Genomic DNA, 16,866 nt, shown 5'->3' on the forward strand with positions numbered 1-16,866 from the left:
ACAAAAACTTAACTATAACCACTGAACCATGAAAATGAGGTCAAGGTCAGATGACACCTGCCAGTTGGACATGTACACCTTCCAGTCCTTCCATACACCAAATATACTAGCCCTATTGCTTAGAGTATCTGAGATATGGACTTGACCACCAAAACTTAACCTTGTTCACTGATCCATGAAATGAGGTCGAGGTCAAGTGAAAACTGTCTGACGGGCATGAGGACCTTGCAAGGTACGCACATACCAAATATAGTTATCATATTACTTATAATAAGAGAGAATTCAACATTACAAAAATTCTGAACTTTTTTTTCAAGTGGTCACTGAACCATGAAAATGAGGTCAAGGACATTGGACATGTGACTGAAGGAAACTTCGTAACATGAGGCATCTATATACAAAGTATGAAGCATCCCAATCTTTCACCTTCTAAAATATAAACCTTTTTAAGAAGTTAGCTAACGCCGCCGCCGCCGCCGGATCACTATCCCTATGTCGAGCTTTCTGCAACAAAAGTTGCAGGCTCGACAATAAACTATAAACAGCAATAATGTTCAGCAAAGTAAGACCAAAATTGTCAATTGACCCCTTAAGGGGTATTGCCCTTTATAGTCAATTTTTAACAATTTTTGTCGAGCCTGCAACTTTTGTTGCAGAAAGCTCGACATAGGGATGTTACGAAGTTTCCGTCAGTCACATGTCCAATGTCCTTGACCTCATTTTCATGGTTCAGTGACCACTTGAAAAAAAAGTTCAGAAAGTTTGTAATGTTGAATTCTCTCCTATTATAAGTAATAGGATAACTATATTTGGTATGTGCGTACCTTGCAAGGTCCTCATGCCCGTCAGACAGTTTTCACTTGACCTCGACCTCATTTCATGGATCAGTGAACAAGGTTAAGTTTTGGTGGTCAAGTCCATATCTCAGATACTATAAGCAATAGGGCTAGTATATTTGGTGTATGGAAGGACTGGAAGGTGTACATGTCCAACTGGCAGGTGTCATCTGACCTTGACCTCATTTTCATGGTTCAGTGGTTATAGTTAAGTTTTTGTGTTTTGGTCAGTTTTTCTCATACTTTATGCAATAGGTCTACTATATTTGTTGTATGGAATGATTGTAAGGTGTACATGTCTAGCGGGCAGATGTCATCTGACCTTGACCTCATTTTCATGGTTCAGTGGTCAAAGTTAAGTTTTTAAGTTTTGGTCTTTTTATCTAATTTTATATGCCAAAGGTCATCTATATTTGGTGTATGGAAATATATTATGATCTATATGTCAGTCCCGCAGGTTTATTTGACCATGACCTCAATTGCACGGTTCATTGCACAGTGTTAAGTTTTTGTGTTTTGGTCTATTTTTCTTAAACTATAAGTAATAGGTCAACTATATTTGTTGTATGGAAGCTTTGTTAGCTGTACATGTCTGCCTGGCATGGTTCATCTGACCTTGACCTCATTTTCATGGTTCATTGGTTTTTGTTTAGCTATCCTGGTTAATGTTAAGTTTATGTGACAGTTGTAATAAAGCTTTATACTTAGGACTATCAACATAATATCAATGATTAGTAAAGAAGGCGAGACATTTCAGTGTGTGCACTCTTGTCATAAATTATTTGTAAATTTTTACAAAATATTTTCCACTGTTATTACTGGGCCAAGTTCATTATAGATAGAGTAATTGTGGCAACAAGAATGTTCAGTAAAGTAAGATCTACAAACACATCACTATCACCAAAACACAATTTTGTCATGAATTCATCTGTGTCCATTGTTAATATGCACATAGACCAAGATGAGCAACACAGGCTCTTGAGAGTCTCTAGTTGATAGTTGTCTATTAAAGTTTTTTAGTTAAGGTGGTTTATAACACTACAGGGAGATAACTGTGTAAAAATCAGCTGAATGTTTTAGGTTGCATTTCTGTAAATATTGACAATGCAATTTCCCTTAGGAACTCCTTTTACGGCTAAAACTTCAATTTTTACTATGAAGGTTTGGAAAACAATATTATCCTAGAATGGAAAGTTCATATGCACTACTTTTTTTCAAAGGTCAAAATATAGAGCTGTGTGGTATATTTTCAATTTGTATATGCCCCAAACTTCTAAGAGTTTAAATTACACTAAATTTCTTAACTGCCCCAACCTTAACTGTAGGATTACCACAGATTTCAATATAAACAATATGATTATGTATATTGACTGGCAACATTCCCAAGTTATGTCTCTATGAGATGAAACATAGAGATCATAACTGGGAACCAGTTTGTGAACAAAATTAATTATCTATGAATATTCTATGTTTCAGAAACAGCTGTATTTACAAAGTGCAACCTATACTCATGTTCTAAAACTAAGCTTCTCAATGATTAAAATCAATGTTTGTCAAACTGCTATATTGATGATTTCCTTGTAAAGATATATACAAAATATATCAGCAAAGGCTAGTACAAAATGTAGTTGTATTTACACTGATGTAGAATAAGATTGTTTTATTTTCTCCTCTTTTTCCACGAGTAATAGATTGGGTGTTGCAGCATAAATCTAAACTTTCCTGTGATTTCTTTTATAGAGATTTGCCAGGGCAGATAAACGTGGAAAACTTCCAAGATGGATACAGGAACATCTGAAAGATGAACTATGTAATCTTTCTGTGGATGAGGCTATACAAGTGTCCAAGAGGTTTCTGAGGAGGATGGCACAGCCTTTTACAAGGGTAAGTTAGGGGAGATGTCAGGAATACATGAATTAAGTAAGAAAATGATGCATGTTACGTTACAATATCAGAAATGTGTGACGTTCCTGACGTTTTAACAACAGGAGATATTCTGGCTTTCTCCTTTTTTTATACAGATTAGACCGTTGGTTTTCCCGTTTAAATGGTTTAACACTTGTAATTTTGGGGCCCTTTATAGCTTGTTGTTTGTTGTGAGCCAAGGCTCCGTGTTGAAGGTCGTATCTTGACCTATAATTGTTTACTTTTATAAATTGTTATTTGGATGGAGAGTTGTCTCATTGGCACTCATACCACATCTTCCTTTACCTATTGAATAGGATTTTAAGAAGCATTAAGAGGATTGCTTTTTGATGTGACTAATTTTGAACCATAATTGAAAAAGACTTACTATTAGATCATTATCTGCTTTTAGAAACATGACGAGTGCCAATCTTGGAGGTAGGAGTAGATGAAGTATAAATTTGACATGTTTGACTTGGTTATCATTTATTAAATTGAGAAGGAAATATGGAATATGGCAAAGAGACAATAACCTGACCAATGAGGAGATAACAACTGAAGGCCACCAATAGGTTTTCAACACATCAAAAAAAATCACTCACTCAGAGGTGGGCCTCAGCTGGACCCTAAATAAAAATGTGTGAAAATGGATGTCATGCTAAACTCCAAAACATATAAATGAATAATTAAGGTCACATGTGAGTCTTTTCGATATTTTCAAAACTTATTTACATGTAATTTGAACATGCTTTCCACTATTTGCTATTTCACGTTAAGTAACATACAATAAATTAAAAGTCTGATTTGCTGCTTATATTTAAAAGAAACTTATGAATTTTATTGGTATTTCATTTGAAAGTATCTTTCTGTATTTTTAGGAAGATCAGTTAGGAGTTTCATTACTCACAGTTGAACAACTACAGTCTGAGGAAACAAAGAAAAAATTAGAACAAAAAATGCAGCATGTCTGAGATCTGAGGAAAATCAATAACTAGTTCAGGAAGATGGACAAAGGATAGGAAATCTTGGATTTTTGTATAAATGATTGTGACTTTGTTGTATAACACTAGGAATTGCAAGTTGCCTTGACTATGACTGTCAAGATTTTGGGAATTTGAAGAAAAAAATAAAAGTTACCTCTATTTTTGAAATAAAAGTTTTTTGTATTACTTTAGATGTATTTATTTTCACAGGATCAATTATTGTTATTTAACTTCCCAGATTTGGTCCTACTCACTCATTCACTATTTGCTTTAAATGTTGCTTAATTGAAATGTTAAAAGTTTGTGATGAAGAGAATTTCATGGGAACCCTTGTGATTAGATTAAGGAAATTTAGTATGCAGTTGAATCAGCATTGGTATATATCATTTCAATGGAGATTATTTTGCTCTGCACTGCCAGTCATGTTTCATTGATTTTAAAAGCTTTGCCTAGGTTAAATGTTTAATTATTGTAGTTATGCCCCATTTATGGGCATCATGTTTTCTGGTCTGTGCGTCCGTTGGTCCATCCGTCCATCTGTCTGTTTGTCCATTACTCCGTTCATCCTTTCGTCCCAGTTCAGGTTAAAATTTTTGGTCGAGGTAGTCCAATTAAACTGAAACTTAGTAAACATGTTCCCTTTGATATGATCTTTCTAATTTTAATGCCAAATAAGAGATTTTATCCCATTTTCACGGTCCACTGAACATAGAAATGATAGTGCGGATGGGGCATCCGTGTACTAGGGACACATTCTTGTTTTAATTTCAAAATTTGCATTCTACTATGGTAACAAAATTACATACAGATGAGACATATATCTGTGTTAACAGTTTATTGTAAATTAATTATTTGATACACTAGTTTAAGTTATGGAATAATTCATAAATAGGGTACAAGAATTAATAAAATGCTCTGCAAGGCACAGCCTGATACAACAGCAGAGGTCGAAGTCTGTACAATTGGGACCAGTATGGACACAACATTCAAGCTTGATAAAGCTCTGAATTTGGATTGCGATTAAATAGTTGACACAGCATAGGTTTTGGACACAGAATAAATGTGGTCTAATGAAATTAAAAAAAATTATAAATTTACCTATTATAGTCCAATATCAAAAATCAATAAAGGTCATCATGTACCCTCATATTATATAAAAGTACATGGTTGGTTGTTAATGTGAAAATAAGGAGATGAAGTTTGATTGCCAATGAGACTAACTATCTACCAGACTTCAACTAAAGTGGATCTAAGCAATTGTAGGTAATTGCAAAACCTTCAACAATGACCCAAACCCATGCCATATAGTCTGCTACTGAAGGCCCTGACAAGAAAAATGTGAAACAATTCATATAGAGAAAACTAAAGGAATAATTAAAACAACAAAATCTATGAAAAAACTAACATTATTTATCTAAACCAATGAAAACACTAAATCTCCGCTTTAGACATTGTAAATTGATACATACGTGCTGCCATCGAGGTGAGTCAATAAAATAAAACAGCTTTATAGATTTCTTTATTTTAAATTAAAATTATACAGATTTTACACGTCAATAAGTTAAGTTGTGTAAATAAATTAAACATAGTTATACAATTAGGAACACATCATTTAAATGTAAAATGTGAAGATCTAGTTGATCAAACTTTTAAAATGATGAAAATGCAGTGAAACCTTTATAGACCCATAAATAAAATAAAATGAGTATATATATAATGAATTTAAAGTTAGGAATTTTTGCTGATAAATTCAAAGTAATATTTTCAATAGAATGTATGCTACACATAAATTACAGATAAAAATAGTATTTCCTATTACTAGATATGTGTTCAGTTAAGGCAAGATTCAGAAAATAAAGATTTTCATTTAAGGCGGGGCCAATTATAGGAAAGTTACGAGATTAAAGTATAGATAGGGTTTCAGTTGGGAAGGCAGGGTGTAGCTTAAACAGAATGCACTTTTTCATGACTAACACTAAACATCATAATTTGAACACTAGTCTTAAAATATTTTTCATAATCAAATAAATTCATTGGATAATATTTTTTTTTAAAAATACACAAACAACCAATCACAACATTTAGACGTCCAAAATAAATAAAATGTTTATTCATATATTGCAAATAATTAACATAATTAAAATGGAACAAAAGAATAGAAAATATTAGTAAAGCAAATTTTTTTTATCACAGTCAAGCAGTTATATAACAGTTTAAATATAATACTTTCATACACACAACAAAAACAAAAATATGAACAACAAGATCAAAAGATATAATCTCTAATATATATTAAATGTCTTTTGAAATTATGGCCACAGTAGCTGCATTAAATTCTTAATTTCTTAAAGACTATAAATGATGTCCATAAATGTGGAAGACACAAAAATATTTATTCCCTACCATTCATATAAATTTCAAATTGGTTTCAGATTCTTAATTTTTTTAATGGCTGTAAGTTTTAAACAGCATAGAATATCTGAAGAAATATATTTATAACGCATAAGACATAAGACTCGATCACTATTCTATTTCAAAATGTTACCTACATCTTTACAATATGCGCAATATAATAAATTAGTTTCAGAAATGTTTGCTTTTATTATTAATTGTGAAAATTGACCAAAAAAGACAATAACCAATTTGAATTTTGATAGCATTAAATGAATGCAGTATTTCCTGAAATCATGATAACTATTTTTGTATTTTTGTCCATTGTACACCAATAGATGTAAATACATAAATGCCTTCAAAATTTCTGAATTACATTACACGTATTCTTTCACAGTCAATGTGCTTAATTCTGGTACAGTCTGAAATGTTAATTACCAGTATGTATATAAAAAAGATGTGATATGATTGCCAATGAGACAACTTTCCACAAAAGACCAAAAAGAACGAAAAACAAATATGTAACACATAAACAAATGACAACCACTGAATTACAGGCTCCTGACTTGGGACAGACACATACATATGACATATGGGCTGGGAAAAGATCGATTTTCTTCAGAGGAATGACTGTTTGTTGGTTTGTCTTCAAACTGCAAGGAATTATTTTGTTAAGTTGCTTTTTCACTTTTTTGGAGGTGTCTTCTTTGACCCACTTCCAGGAGTCACCTTTGGAGTAGCTGCTTCTGGTTTTAGGGGAGTTTTATCTGAAGTTTTGGGAGTCTCACATTTCTTTGGTTTATTTTCAGTTTTCTTGGGTGTAGCGTCAGCTTTCTTTGGTGTTTTGTCAGCTGTCTTTGTAGATGTTGTACTTTTATTAGGATTTGCAGCATCTATCTTTGCATGCTCTGTTGTGACCAAATTTTTCAGTTCGTCCTGAAAAAAACAAGCAATTTTTTGTACTGCCAAATCATCAAATTAGTTCACATTTTTATGTTGGTAGCATTTACTATGGTATGAAAACATTTTTTTTTTTTAAATGATAACCTGACTTTTAATTAAATCTATTGAAATGAATTCAATACCATAATTTCTTTTTCATAATCATATTCTAATTTTTTATATGACTTACTAGTAAGATGTTTCAAAATTAATCCTACTTCAAATTCATAAACCTAATTTAAATACTGTAAATACAGAAATGATTGCAAGGATTTTAATAATGTGAATAATGCTACAACTTGAGTATCGCAATAATAAGAACTCACATTCTGATATCAAATACATATACATCCTTAAGGATGTTTGCTGCTCAGTTTCAAAATAAATAAATTTCCATAAAACTAGTATATATTGAAAGGGGATTAACTGAGGAATCATAAAAGCAAAAAAAAAATGGGGTCAATGTGCTTTTTTTCGAGATATTAGCCATTGGAATTTTGGCGGGAAAATGTTCTCTCTTGACTTTTTATAGCTTTATCATTGACCAGATAAAGTTCTCAAAAACTATTAAAAAATAAATAAGATTTTATAAGACTTTTGCAAATGGCTTATAATTATACATGTAAAAGATTTATAGAAAGAAAAATGGGGGTTCATGGGCAATTATTTCTTAAGGCATTCAAATGGATAAAACCAGAGGATTTTGAAAATCTGACAAAAATTCCAAAACATAACAAGCAAACATCCTTAAGTAGCTTTTCCAAAAATTACAATGACTAAACTTGCTCTTTTTTGTTAATTCTTCAAAAATTGCAATAATTTCTGAAATTGCACTACTCAAACCAAATGCATTTTGGAAGAAGGAAAAACAAATCACTAAACTTACACCCCATCCTAATGCTTCAGCTAATGCCATACAACCATCATCACAGGTTCCCTGCCAAAATATATCTCTGAAAAAAATCAAATTCAGAATTTAACAAACAAAATTAATCATTCTCAGTTAACATTAAAAAAGAATTCCAGTTTCCTTGAAAAGTCATTTTTTTGGAAAAATTAATCGAACTTACAAAATTGAGCTTACAGCTTTAGATTTCTAGATTAATAAACATTTATTCATTGTTGCAGTATCAATTCTGACCTATTTCCATTCACAATCTTTCATTCACATTACTTGATAGTTTCTTCTTGAAATTGGCAAGAATTTTGAAGTTTTATTAACAAAAAAAAAACATATCAGTAAGATTTCAAGTTGACAAAGAAATGCTGACCATTGGGCTGGTCATACCCTTGAGGACAAAACCTTCACTAGCAGTGACATCAACCAAGTAGTCATAAAAATAAACCAAAGATACCACTTACAAATTTAACCTTTCTAAAAAGATACTTGATGCATCGCAGTATCATGGCGAAGATCATAAATTACGTCAACATAAAGCAATTATTATTGATATTTTCTTTGAATATCCATACTGTCATTCTTATTTGATATCTTCTCAACGCCTGGGACATGTTCCTAATTCTATATCTCATTTTAGCCAATAGTACCATAGCAACATCATAGAGCAACCAACCACAATCCATATATTTGTTACTATGGATTCATTATTATTCATGAGAGGGGATAGAAGGGGTCCTGATCCCGAAATCCTGAACTTAAAAAAACGAATCCCTAGGTCCCAATTTAAATAAAGTAAATCCTGAGGTCCCAAAATCCGAAAAAAAGGATTCCCGGATCACGAAAGAGTCAATCCCGAAATCCTGGGCTTAAAAAGACCCGATCCCGGAAGTCCTGATAAAGGTCCTATCCCCCTCATTCATTAAATACCAAGTTTTTGTGAATTTCATTGGTATAGGTTAAGTGTTCAGCAAATAACAAATTTTCTGTAAGTAAGGATGTGTGCAGACTTTTGCAAAACAATGAAATCAAATATCCACGAAAAGGCATGCTTTCCTTTATCCACAAAAATAAATTAATCCACAGTATGTAAATGGCATGACAATAGAATGAAAACATAGTACATGGATGCCCCACTCGCACTATCATTTTCTATGTTCAGTGGACTGTGAAATTGGGGTCAAAATTATAATTTGGAATTATAATTAGAAAGATCATATCACAGGGAACATGTGTACTAAGTTTCAAGTTGATGTAACTTTAACTTCATCAAAAACTACCTTGACCAAAAACTTTAACCTGAACTTCGCACTATCATTTTCTATGTTCAGTGGACCATGAAATTGGGGTCAAAACTATAATACGGAATTAAAATTAGAAAGATCATATCATGGGGAACATGTGTACTAAGTTTCAAGTTGATTGGACTTCAACTTCTTCAAAAACTACCTTGACCAAAAACTTTAACCTGAAGCGAACGGACGGACGCACAGACGGACGGACGAACGGAGGCACAGACCAGAAAACATAATGCCCCTCTACTATCATAGGTGGGGCATAATAAAAGCTTTGCAACTTGATGCGAAGCAATAATTTTGTACACCAGACAGGCACTTGGTCTTCTTTACATGTCATACATCAAACCAACCTGTAATTATTTTCACCGTCAAAATCAAAACCACTGCCAAATATCACAGTCATAATTGGATCCAGTTTCTGAATAAATAAAAACAAAAATGATAAAAAAGCAAAACAGCAGTGACTGGGTCTAAATTTTAAAATAAAAACAAGCATATTGTACACCAAATTCAAAATAAGGATTTCTCAGATTGCCATTCCATATTGATAGACTGCTCTTTGGATCAGAATGCAGTTTTTTATCATCTCTTTGTTTTTTCTCTTTGAAAGATGTTTCATTTTTTTTGTATTATCTTTTCCCTCACTATTCAAATAAAGCCAAATTTTATATTCCAAAAGTGTCATTTTTCAATGAAATTTGCTAGTAGCCAGTGTCCAAAGAACATCTAAACAATTTGGAATGGCCTAACTATCAGACGGTCCCTTTACTTTACCTGTTATTGGCCTTGGAATATGGTCCAGTTTTATCCTTCCTCTGTAGCATTAAAATGACAAAGAATATATTCAAAAGGGATATTTCAAATCTTTTAGTTACTCTAATAACATGTATGAAAGTTAAAGAAAAGCTTAAACTCAACCTTTTTAAAAATTAAAACAACACTACAAATTTCATGAGTCTCAAGCCCTTTTCTGGATTTACCATGATCAGGAATGCTCATGACTAAATATTTGAAAAGGCTATATTCATAAATTATTTTACAGTGACTTGACTGTAAGTGTTGCTATCCACCAATTTCAATTCATTCAAAATTTTGACCAAATTGCAATTTGTTTTATGAAACCAAATTGTTCAACTGGTCAGAAATTTGAACCAACTGCTGTAGAAAACCACAGTCAAGACTGAAAGTGCAAGGTGATAAAATAAAATATACTTACAATCCTATAAGACTTTAACTCCACTTTATTGATGGTATTTTTAAATCAGTCTATCAATCTGTATAGCTATATTATAGCCATTACCATACTAAAGGTGAACTGTTTTATTTTTAATTGCTATAAAAATGTCCAAACTAAGCTTTTATATAGTTTTTCTTTCGAAAAGTATTCTATATTCATAAGAATCACACATTATGTGAATAAAAACATTTCATATTCAGTAAAATATTTGTGAAATTGCAATATGTTAAATGATATATGATTCTTATAAATATAAAATCCTTTTTATTTTTAATTGCTATAAAAATGTCCAAACTAAGCTTTTATATAGTTTTTCTTTTGAAAAGGATTTTATATTTATAAGAATCATATATCATTTAAAATAATACATCATATATTCAGTAAAATATGTGTGAAATAACAATATGCTATTGATAAGTTTCCTTGTGGAGATAACCTAAAATACTATTCTTTTGAATAAAGATTTTTTGAAACCAAAAAAGATTATCTCCCCTTCCTACAAACATATTGCAATTTCACAAATATTTTACTGAATATGAAATGTTTTTATTCACATAATGTGTGATTCTTATGAATATAGAATACTTTTCGAAAGAAAAACTATATAAAAGCTTAGTTTGGACATTTTTATAGCAATTAAAAATAAAACAGTCCACCTTTAGTATGGTAATGGCTATAATATAACTATACAGATTGATACACTGATTTAGTAATACCATCAATAAAGTGGAGTTAAAGTCTTATAGGATTGTAAGTATATTTTATTTTATCACCTTGCACTTTCACATTTTGACTGAACAATTTGTTCAATATTCTGACCAGTTGAACAATTTGATTTTATAAAACAAATTGCAATTTGGTCAAAATTTTGAATGAGTTGCAAGTGGTGGATAGCAACACTAACAGTCAAGTCACTGTAAAAATGTAAAAATAAATATAAGATTAACATTCTAACTAGATCTTTGTTGTAGCAGGAATCAAAATGACCCTCCTTTCCAAATTATGTGCCATCTCTTTTTCCCTTGTTCAAATAAGTGGTCCCCCTTTTGGTTGCTGCACCATGCTTTTTTTTTTTACTTTGTTTTACTTTGACAACATGTAACTCTGAATTGCAAAGAATATGTGCACATGTTAAGCAGGCTAAATCTGTCCAAATTGTGTGTACCAAGTCAGGCTGTCTGGACCATGTGTTGTTTATTTTTCCTTAATTGAATATTATTTTTTTTTCTGAGTAGTCAGGCTTTTGTTGCTTGTGTGATCTTTGGTATTTCCAATACTTTTTCTATGGAGGATGTTGATTGTTGGTGGTTGGTTCTGATCTTCTGTATTCTCTAATATTTTTTTTCTGGAGGAGTGGATTGTTAGTGGGTTGTTGGATCTTTTGTCCTGTACAAAATTTTGTAATTGCTGCTAACCATACATTGTCACATTTCAAGTCTGCAGTTTTCATTTTTTTATGTCATCGCAATGCAGAGACCTTGACCAAATAGTGAATATCATTGCTTTGCTTATTTTTAAATATATTTTAAAGACAAAGTACAGATGATAGACGTTTAAAAAAAAATCAATATAAAATTAAAAGATGGGGTATGCTTGCAAATGCAACACTTAATCACTTAAGATTGCAAGCAATTATAGGTCACAATACAACCTTCAATAATGAGCAAACCCAATACCATATAGTCATTTATAAAAAAAACCAAGAATGTGTCCATAGTACACGGATGCCCCACTCGCATTATCATTTTCTATGTTCAGTACTGTAGACAGTGAAATTGGGGTCAAAACTCTAATTTGGCAATTAAATTAGAAAGATCATATCATAGGGAACATGTGTACTAAGTTTGAAGTTGATTGGACTTCAGCTTCATCAAAAACTACCTTGACCAAAAACTTTAACCTGAAACGGGACGAACGAACGAATGGAAGGACGAATTGAGGCACAGACCAGAAAACATAATGCCCCTCTACTATCGTAGGTGGGGCATAAAAATCAAAGCCTTAAAGGCTGTAAAAGCAATTGCTGTCATGTTAATGTTTGGGGACTTTTATTTTTCATCCACATATATATAATAATTAAACCTGACATGAGTGTTGTCTAGTTAGAAGTAAGAAGGTTTTAACTTTATATAAATAAAAGACTTTAGCAGAAAGTCATTTTTATTATGTTTTATATTTCACAAGGAGACAACACGTTTACCAGGCTAAAGTTGGGGTCAAATATACATGTGCTGAAACATATAACTCAAAAAGAAATCATCATGGATTATCCCCTGGTAGTGTTTGTAACTGGGCAATAATTTCCTTTATTGATTTAATTTTAACAATTTTCATTATTAATTTATATTTAACCATTAACACAAATGATTAAGTTAAAACATTTCAACTTTCCAGACGCAAATGTTAAAAAACGGGAAAGAAATAAAATATCTTACAAGACATAAACATGTAAAGAATAAATATATATTTCAGCTTAATAAAAATATTTTCATAATGGTACTTTGTCATCATTTTTAAAACTAAGTTCCAAACATTATTGCTCAGTTGATATACATGTATGTCCTTCTGATGCGGTACGAGCACAGGCACTTGTTTCTATCCAAAATAGTTTTATATGGATAGCCAACCTTCCTATGGATAGAAACAAGTGCATGTGGGTACGAGATAACTATAATTCTCATGCAATCCCGAAAAGGGGGGGGGGGTTCATCACAGACAAACATGACATTAAATCGTTATCACTGATGTATTGTTTAGGGCCAGTTGAAGGACGCCTCCGGGTGCGGGAATTTTTCGCTGCATTGAAGACCTGTTGGTGACCTTCTGCTGTTGTATGTTTTTCTATGGTCGGGTTGTTGTCTCTTTGACACATTCCCCATTTCCATTCTCAATTTTATTATACGAACAAGAACAAACAGCTCTACGTTGCTTTGACATTTATCAATTTTCAGGAAACATTGCGAAAAATGATTTCAATATTTCGAAAACATGTGAAATAAAATTGCTAACACGGTGGACCGTCGAGTGTCAACAAACGTAGTAGACTTGTTCACTGAAAAGACGAGGATAATGGTTTCATCTGACATTTGTTATGCATTCCCAGTTTTGATCATGATATTTAAAAAGACGTACTTTTTTTCAATCTATGTAACTAGAAAATCCAAATTGAAATATCGGAGGAAATATCTCTTCATCTGGACCGACTTGGCATCTACTACGTTTGGACGGGTCCATTTCATTAGTAAGGTGATCGATAAATATTACGGAGTTTGACAGAAAAGGAAAACGAACTTATTGTTATGTGTTTTCAACAAGGGTTTCGTTCCGCTAAATTATTTGCGCAAACAAAGTTTGTCTATTTTTAGATTACAGGTAATCATTTGACACTACGCATTAACCTGTGTAGTGATTTTGATTTTACGATAAATGTATGAATGGACGATAATTTTATGAATGAACAAGAGCACCTGACCTCTTAAAGAAACACAAATTAAACATATAAAACCGTATTTAATAGGAGATAATTCAGTTAAATTTTCAATACTAAATCAACAACTGAAATGAATCCATATTTTGTTGAAACATCGTACGAACGGCGGAAAACGGAATCGCAGTTATAAAAATGTACTTTTTTTCACTCGGACTTCTATGTTATTTGATAGTCAAACGGTTGACCCTTTAAATACAAAAATACATCTACAAAAACATATTCTGAAACTTCTTAAATCCACTAACGTTTTTTTAAAGTTTCAAGCTATGTATTGCATTAGAAAACATACATAGGTGTTAAAGAATGACAGACCAGGAGCCTGTTTAACAAAATACTATGGCTTGATATGGGCGGAGTCTCTGATCTGGGTCACAAAGATGGCCATACGCGATAGCATAAAAGCAATTGCTTTAAAAAACCATAGACATGAAGTGTGCAGATTTTGTTTAACTTACAGGAGGACAACTGTTTTCTAAGTTGATATACATTCTTGGTACATTTTCCTTTGTTCTGCAAATAATAAACTAATATTCATCATACTTTAAAGTTCATTTCATTTTTTGCATATTTCAAGTAACATCTCTGTGGATATTGCTTAAGGGTAATTGAAAAGAAGTTGCATGTGCAAATTTTTATACAACCACTTGGCCCTGTCATTGTTTTCATTTCTCATGTTCTTAAACATATACTAAGAGTAGAGTAAAATAGATTTTTTTCTAAAAATATATCCAATTCATAGAATACATGAATTGTACAGCATACACTTATGAATACCAGTCACTTGTAAAATTCAAACACACATACCGAGAGCAGAAAAAAAGGCTAATACTTTGAACCAACTTATTTTCTTTACTTTAGCCAGAAGAATAATAACGTGAATATAAATTGCTGAGAAAAACTTTAATCATTCCTTGTCTAACTATATCAATTAAATTTGAAAATCACGAAATTAAATTGCTTTGAATTGGGATATAAAGTATTCCTGAAAATAAGTTGGTTTACAGTAATCATTGTAGATGAACAACACAAAACATAAGGATCACTAAGTCAAATGGCATCAAACTAAGACTAGTTGCAGTACAGCCACTAGATGTGAAGTTACTTTATCCCTAGTTTCTCTAATTTTCCATTGATTTTCTTTTACGATAATTTTCCATATCAAGCTACTCATACAATATGTTTTTTCAAGTCTAGAAGAAAGAAAATTCATGACTTTAAGAGTCTTCAAAACAGCAATCATGAACAAATACTCAATGGTCTTTTAAACTTGTCTCAATCGAAATATCATGGATAATCTTAAAGTACATTCAAGTTTAAAATGTATGTAATGTTAAGTATAATGTTTATACATTAATTACCTGTTGACTAATGAAGCAAATGGCTGAACCAATAACGATGTTCCCATTATAATTAGCAAATCACATTTACCAAAATCCTGAAAAAAACAAAAAACAATTTGTCAACTGTGCAAATGACAATGAATGAGAACTTGGTATTTTTATTTTTTTCTTATTCTTTTTCTAAGGACATCCTAAATCTTAATTTCTCCCCTTTTTAACCAAATAAATATGTTTTACAAATATGTTAAAAATTAATAAATTATGATAAAACAAGGTTTATTCAAGAGTTATACCCCAAAAATAATGCCAGCATAAGCAGTTTCATCGGAATGAAGTTAATTAACAATAAACCTAAAATTACTACATTTGCATTAATTGTTGTGTTAATCTTTAACAGGGGTATAAGAATGGGTTGGAGTTCTTGCAAACAGCATGTGACTTAGTTTGAAATAAAGGTAAACCGGTAATAATTCTTTTTAAAATGCTTGATTTTACAAACAATAATGTGTGGTATCATACCTTTCAACATAAACAAAGTTTTCTAACTAATGACATGATGTTTAGTTATTTATTTAATTAAGAATTTTATTTTACAATTGGATCCATTTGAAAATGTACAATGAAATATTATGAAATTTCAGAAAAATGTTAAAAAAAAAAGGAAATCTCTCACTTTTAATGTGTGAAATGTCATGCAGGACTGTGTTACTTAGATTTGACAAAAAAAATCTATATTTCCATTATTAAAGTGTTATCTGTAATTACCGGTACTTCAAATTATCATAAAAACCTAAAAATAGAATTAATTCTTACCTCTGACATACATTGCAGAAAACGATGTGGAAGACTTTCACCAAAGAAAACAATATCTGCAATAAACATCAAAAGATAAAAGTAGGTCACATCATCACAATTATTTATCATAATCAAAGTTCTGTGTATTCATTTATTTTCGTGGGTACCAATTTTCGTGGATTGAGGAAAACTTGCATTTTCTCATATCTGATTTCGTAGTTTTCCAAAAGATTGCATATAATCATAAAGCAATTTTGCAAAATGTTGAACATTTAAATTTGTGATTTCCCTGTACCCACGAAATCCACGAAAATTGGTATCCAATGAATAATAATATGCTTATACAACTGCATACCAAATATCATTGACCTACCACAAGTGGTTCCCCATAAACTGATCTAATCACAAACTAATACATGTAAACTATGAAAAGTTTCAAAGTCAATAGACCTTGACTGAGGGGGCGGGGCCAAATAATCTCCATGGTAATGAGATGTGCCAATGCTTAATTATATAACTGCATACCAAATATCATTGACCTACCACTAGTGGTTCACCATCAACTAGACCTAATCACAAACTAATACATTGTTGATGCTGTTGTCGCAGTCGCTGCTGACGCCGAAAACAGCATACCTATTTCTTGCTTTTTGACTGCATCAAGGCGAGACAAAACCCCCATAACTTGGAAACTTAAAATCTAAATTTTATAAAAAAAACGAAAGGGAGCACACGTCAATAGATATAAATA

At 31.6% G+C, this 16,866-nt stretch overlaps 2 protein-coding genes across 3 annotated transcripts in view; one reads left to right on the top strand and one right to left on the bottom strand.

Annotated features, from left to right (window-relative positions):
- The window catches only part of LOC143069729 (general transcription and DNA repair factor IIH helicase subunit XPD-like), a 54,145-nt gene extending 50,235 nt beyond the window's left edge, over positions 1–3,910 (top strand). The window contains exons 24-25 of the mRNA XM_076244500.1: positions 2,577–2,720; positions 3,620–3,910. Coding sequence (XP_076100615.1) covers positions 2,577–2,720; positions 3,620–3,712 — 237 coding nt within the window. The 3' untranslated portion in view covers positions 3,713–3,910. The remainder of the gene's footprint in view (positions 1–2,576; positions 2,721–3,619) is intronic.
- Positions 3,911–5,226: 1,316 nt separating this feature from the next.
- The window catches only part of LOC143069734 (NAD-dependent protein deacetylase sirtuin-2-like), a 35,168-nt gene continuing 23,528 nt past the window's right edge, over positions 5,227–16,866 (bottom strand). Inside the window, exons 10-15 of one of the 2 annotated variants that reach the window (XM_076244502.1) lie at positions 16,134–16,189; positions 15,339–15,415; positions 14,436–14,490; positions 9,604–9,671; positions 7,944–8,010; positions 5,227–7,051 (exon numbers count right to left, since the gene is read on the bottom strand). In XM_076244502.1, the coding sequence (XP_076100617.1) occupies positions 6,800–7,051; positions 7,944–8,010; positions 9,604–9,671; positions 14,436–14,490; positions 15,339–15,415; positions 16,134–16,189 (575 nt within the window). In that variant the 3' untranslated portion in view covers positions 5,227–6,799. Of the gene's footprint in view, positions 7,052–7,943; positions 8,011–9,603; positions 9,672–10,027; positions 10,069–14,435; positions 14,491–15,338; positions 15,416–16,133; positions 16,190–16,866 lie in introns of both variants that reach the window. The other variant, XM_076244503.1, reaches the window with a different exon arrangement.

This window comes from Mytilus galloprovincialis, chromosome 3, assembly GCF_965363235.1.
Source record: "Mytilus galloprovincialis chromosome 3, xbMytGall1.hap1.1, whole genome shotgun sequence".
Classification (NCBI taxonomy): Eukaryota; Metazoa; Mollusca; class Bivalvia; order Mytilida; family Mytilidae; genus Mytilus; species Mytilus galloprovincialis.